Source organism: Muntiacus reevesi, chromosome 13 (genome assembly GCF_963930625.1).
Source record: "Muntiacus reevesi chromosome 13, mMunRee1.1, whole genome shotgun sequence".
Classification (NCBI taxonomy): Eukaryota; Metazoa; Chordata; class Mammalia; order Artiodactyla; family Cervidae; genus Muntiacus; species Muntiacus reevesi.
Window position 1 is genome coordinate 22559724 of NC_089261.1, and position 5656 is coordinate 22565379.

Genomic DNA, 5656 nt, shown 5'->3' on the forward strand with positions numbered 1-5656 from the left:
GATGCCCACCACAGGTCAGGTCAGTAAAGACACAGCCTGTCTTTACTTTTCAAAGCATTCTCAGTTACAAATATATTCTCCCAAAATACCACCCCCATGAACAGGTATGTAACTGCTGGACCCATGTGACAGCTGAGAAAACTGAGGCACAGAGATGTCAGGTGAGTTACTTCAACTCCCAGCCAATCCCTGCAACTTCTGAGGAGGGAATTCAGACTCCAGATTCCCACCTTGACAATCTTTCCCATAATTTCACTGCCTTTCAGGGTCCAAGAGTAGAGTGTGGAAGAGGAGGCTGGTTAGTGGATGAAGAGAAGTAGGCTTCCCCATTGGGCCCGGTTCTCCCTCCCTCCACCTCCAGAATCTAGGCCCACTCTTCCCTAAGGCCTGAATCAGCCTGAGCTTCAGGAATCCTATACAAGCAGCCAGATGAGTTTAACTTTGGACTGTGTTCAGTTTCAAGGGCCAGCAAGACAACTGAACTCATTCAATAACTTCATCCTCAACTCTCCTGTGAAACTGGACGTATCAAGGTCACTGATGGGCTCCCCGGTGTTACATCCTGGGGTCCTTCTCTCCCTCCCTGACCCCAGAGCAACATGACACAAATGGTGGGTCTTCTTCATGGTCCCTGGACAACCACACTCCCAAGGGTCTCCCCCCACCTCACTGGGCTAAACTCACTGCTCAATGAGAGCTGGTCCAGTCTTCAGATTTAAATAAATATCATCTATATACAGTGATGACTCCAAACTGCTATCTCCCCTGGATTTGCCTCTTCTAAGCATCTGAGTCAACAGCTGTCTGACTATCCCTCTACCTGGATATCTAACAGGGCCCCCAAAACACTCATATCCAAAACCAAGCTCTTGGCCTCTTCCCAAGCTGGCCCCTCCCTGCCTTCTCCAGCTTCCAGCCACTGGACCCCACACCTGGGATTCATTCTTGACATCTCCTTTGTTCTTGTGCACAGTCAGCCAGCAAATCCTATTAGCTCCATTTTCCAAATATATCTTGAATTCGACTACCTCACACATTCTCGGCTGCTGCCTCCCCAGACCAAGCATCAACTCCTGCCCTACTGACTGTACTCAGCAGCCTCCTTTCCAATCACCCTGATTCTTTGCCCTCTACTGCTTTTCCTCAACACAGCACTAGAGTGATGCTGTTAAAACCTAATCCCATGCCTTGTTCCTCCTCTGCTCTAAACCCTAAAGGTCCACTGTTCTCACCATGACCCATCAGGTCCTACCCATCCTGCCCCCACTTAATATTTCATCTCCACTCAGTCATTCTGATGGCCCTCAGGTCTTAAGGATTCAATGCTTTCTCAATGGGGCCTTCCCCATCTACCTTACGAAACTCTGTAACCCACCAAACACCTCTTGTACTTTATCTGTTTAGTATGAATGTATGCAAAATATTCTATATATTCTGTGTTTTTCTTTACTTGTCTCTTCCCAAAAGCATATAAACTGCACGGAAGGGATTTTTCTCCCGCCTTAATCTCATCTTCTGTTACTCTCCTAGAATAGTGCCTGGCACATCATAGTCTTCCCTAACAAAACAGAGGAGTTTTAGCAGAAATGTCAAGCAGCCTGGAGCCAGACAGACAGACCTGGGCTGAAAAATACGAACTTAAAGGTCGCTGGTAGGGAGGTTATAATTGATGCCATCAAAATGAATGTAATTACCTTATTTTCTTGTCCAAATTCCCCACGTTGCTATACTACGACCACACTGGAAAGAAACTCCAGGTATTGTTCCAAACTCAGTTAAAACGAAAACTGTCACTATTCCCCGTTTCTTTGGATCATCTGAGGTGGGTGGCCTCTCTCCGGGAGCCTTCCGGAGTCGCAGAAGCAGGACATAGTCCCGGCGTCCTTCAGCCCCACTGGCCAGCCCTGGCCCCAAGGCCCTGGTTGGTCTCTCACCCGAAACCCAGCCCCTCTCCAGGGCCTTCTTACCCTCCAGTTCCAGCCGCACGGGGGGCGGCTCGGGAGGGCCTTTCGAGGTGCTGGGGGCCGCCTGCTGGCGCCCCTTGATGTTGTACCTCCGGCGCAGCTTCCCCATGGCGCCCGAACTCCTGCTCCTGCAGGTAGGGCAGCAAGACCCGCGCACTTCTAAGCCCAACCCACGTGGGCCCCAACCAATGTTCAGGACAGAAAACTTCCGGGCTACGCTATCGCGAGAGCTGGTACTAACAGATCTCTTGGGGGCGGAGCTAGAGGCGGGGTCACCTTAAAAAAAAAAAATCAAGGCCGGTGGGGGCGGAGCTAGAGGCGGGGTCACCTTAAAAATCAAGGCCGGTGGGGGCGGAGCGAGGCGGGGCCAAGTTAGGGAGGGGCGGGGCCTGAGGTGCCATAGAGTCTTCTGTTTAAGCCCAGGGCTGTTCGCAGGAATGTGGTTTGAGCCTCTAAATCTGAATTATCTACTAATATTAATTTGGGAATGAGAGTGTTTTGTCGACTTTAAAAATATAATCTACTCCTAACACAGTCTTCTTCCCTCTTTTTTTGGCTTATCTGTACTTTCTGATATTCTTACAAGCAACATTATTTGTGTAGTAAAAAAGGCATTAAATATTTTCATTACAAAGACAGAAAAAGTAAAAGAAGGCATCGATTAGACAACTTTGAATTTTCATGACCACATCACATTTTCTGCATTGCACTCGGAAATATTGTATTTTCTGAATTCTGTAATTATTTTGTGAATAGAACAGCTATATTGTGTCTCCACTAACTCAATATTCAAAAACTAAGATCGTGGCATCCAATCCCATCACTTCATGACAAATACATGGGGAAACAATGGAAATAGTGACAGACTTTATTTTCTTGGGCTTCAAAATCACTGCAGATGATGACTGCAGTCATGAAATTAAGATGCTTGCTTCTTGGAAGAAAATGACCAGTCTAGGCAGCATATTAAAAAGCAGAGACATTACTTTGCTGACAGAAGTCCATATAGTCAAAGCTATGGTTTTTCCAATAGTCATGTATGGATGTGAGAGTTGGACCATAAAGAAAGCTGAGTACCGGAAGGAGAAGACTCTTGAGAGTCTCTTGGACTGCAAGGAGATCAAATCGGTCAATTCTAAAGGAAATCAGTCCTGAATATTCATTGGAAGGACTGATGCTGAAGCTCAAGCTCCAGTACTTTGGCCACCTGATCCGAAGAACTGACTCATTGAAAAAGACCCTGATGCTGGGAAAGATTGAAGACAGGAGGAGACGTGGACACCAGAGGATGAGATGGTTGGATGGTATCACTGACTCAATGGACATGAGTTTGAGGAAGCTTTGAGAGTTGGTGATGGACAGAGAGGCCTGGCGTGGTGCAGTCCATGGGGTCGTGAAGAGTTGGACATGACTGAGTGAACTGAATTGATTGTGTCTCCATTTTTTTCTATTAAAAGCATAAATGGTTAAGGGTAAGTAAATTATATCATCAAAAAAAAGTGAAGGCGCTAGAAGTTATTTTAGAATCTTAGAGAGGATAAAGTTATATTCCAGAGTTAAAGTCATTGCTGCAGGAAAAGCATTTGAATAACCCAGAACACGAGCTGGCTGCCAAGTAGGTAAGTGACAGTTGTCGAACGTGAGAATGAATGATAACTGTGATTAATCTGGACAAGCTCCCCTCTTCTTCAAAAAAGCAAAAACAAATTCCCAAAAAAACACACAGGTGGAGCATGAGCGGATTTTGATAGCATACATATAAACATTCTTTTAATTAATTAAAAAAAGGATTTGGGGGAAAAGTTATAATGAGCAAATCACACTTGTGTTTTCATGGGTTTTATTGCTTAGGATAATAGCAGTCTATAGTTCTTTAAATATGCTTATTTAAGTAAATAAAAAGTTATTATTAGGTTGGTAATAGTACATTCTATTTTCTTCTAAAATATTATATACCAAAGGATTACCTCCAGAAGATATAAAGAACATTCTATAAAGTAAAAGGAGAAAGGAAAATATACAACAGTGTGGATCTCATAAATATAATGAACAAAAGAAGCCAGCCACAAAAGATCATATTTTATGATCCAATTCACATAAGTTCAAAAACAGGCAAAATGAATCCCCTAAATTTTGGAGGGGGCATAGTGAACAGGAGAGGGCAAAGGAAGCCTTTTGGCAAAACTGATAATGTTCCTTTTTTTGACCTGGGTGCTGGTCACCTTGTGTGTCATTTAAATTCATAGAGAAGCACCTACGACTGAATATTTTTCTGCTTGTATGCCACTTAGTTGTGTCTGACTCTTCTCGACCCCATGGACTATATATAGCCCACTGGGCTCCTCTGTCCATGGGATTCTCCAGGCAAGAGTGCTGGAGTGGGTAGCCATTCCTTTCTCCAGGGGATCTTCCCAACCCAGGGATCGAACCCTAGTTCTGAATTGCCGGCAGATTCTTTACCATCTGAAACACTAGGGTGTCTTGTATACTGTACTTCTTAAAAGTTTACTTTAAATATTTTTTTAAAAAGATGATGATGAAATATACACCAGTGAATATATGAAAACCTCACCAGAAATCTAGAAAAATGTAAGTTCAAAACAAGATTCAGGGACTTCCCTGCTGGTCCAGTGGCTAAGACTTCATACTTCAGTGCAAAGGGACCTGGGTTTGATTCCTGGTCAGAGAACTAGTTCTCACATGCTGCAATTGAAAGCTCCTGCCTGCCACAATGAAGACCTGGTGCAGTCAAGTAAATGAATAAAGTAAATATTTTAAAAGATAACTTTTCACTCTGAGTTGACAAAAATTAAGTTTTATTTTTATATCACTTACTTATTGAAGAAACTAAGGTCATTTATCCTGTTCAGTGTTCCACATTCTGACTTTAGCTTCTGCTGTTTCTAATTTTTTTTGGCTTCCATTCCCTATGTTTCCTGTAAACCATGAGTTAGATGTGGAGGTCACATCAAGTTAGGGTCCAAAGTGTTTTGGGAAGAATCCATCACACAGGTGGCTTTGGTACTTCTACCACCAAGATTGGTGGGTCCAGGCCCCTCCATTTTCAAGTTCTCCACCAACATGTCACCTTTTGGTTTCAGTCTGTTGATGATCATGGCCTGGATCCATCATTTCATTAAGGGGTGCAAATTTATTTTCTAATCTCTCTCACTCCCTTTTCATTTACTACCTGGATTTCCTAAAAAGAACTTCGCGTTCTCAACTATTTGCTGACTCTGAAATAGAGTTCATTCAAGAAGGGCAGGAGGGAGTGCTTAATGCTTTTCTTTTAAACATTTCAGAATGAATGAGTAAGCTGGTGCCCCTGCCACCGGCAAAGGTGGCCAATTATTGGGTGTTATAAATTCAACGATATGCAAAATATATATAATTCATATTTCCCGATCAATGGTAGTCATTGTTCCTGTTGGCGCTGCTTCACCTTTACAATCTTGGGTTGCTTTTTGTAGAAAAGTTTAAGATAAAGTTTTGTTTTTTTTTTTAAAGGAAAGATTTAAAGCCCCACCAGGTCACAGAGGGCTTGGGCAGGGGACGGGGGCGGGGAGATCGGTAACCTCACAGCTCTCCGGCGCTCCCGCCAGGTCTTCGGCAGGTCCCGCGTCCGGGGGCGGGGCAAGGCGTGGGCAGGGCCGTCGCGCCTTTGCGCGCGGGGCGGGGCAGCTGGCGCGGCG

At 44.3% G+C, this 5656-nt stretch overlaps 1 protein-coding gene across 1 annotated transcript in view; it reads right to left on the reverse strand.

Annotated features, from left to right (window-relative positions):
- Window positions 1–2142, reverse strand: part of DHX37 (DEAH-box helicase 37) — a 30463-nt gene extending 28321 nt beyond the window's left edge. The window contains exon 1 of the mRNA XM_065904691.1: window positions 1968–2142. Coding sequence (XP_065760763.1) covers window positions 1968–2073 — 106 coding nt within the window. The 5' untranslated portion in view covers window positions 2074–2142. The remainder of the gene's footprint in view (window positions 1–1967) is intronic.
- Window positions 2143–5656: the final 3514 nt, after the last annotated feature.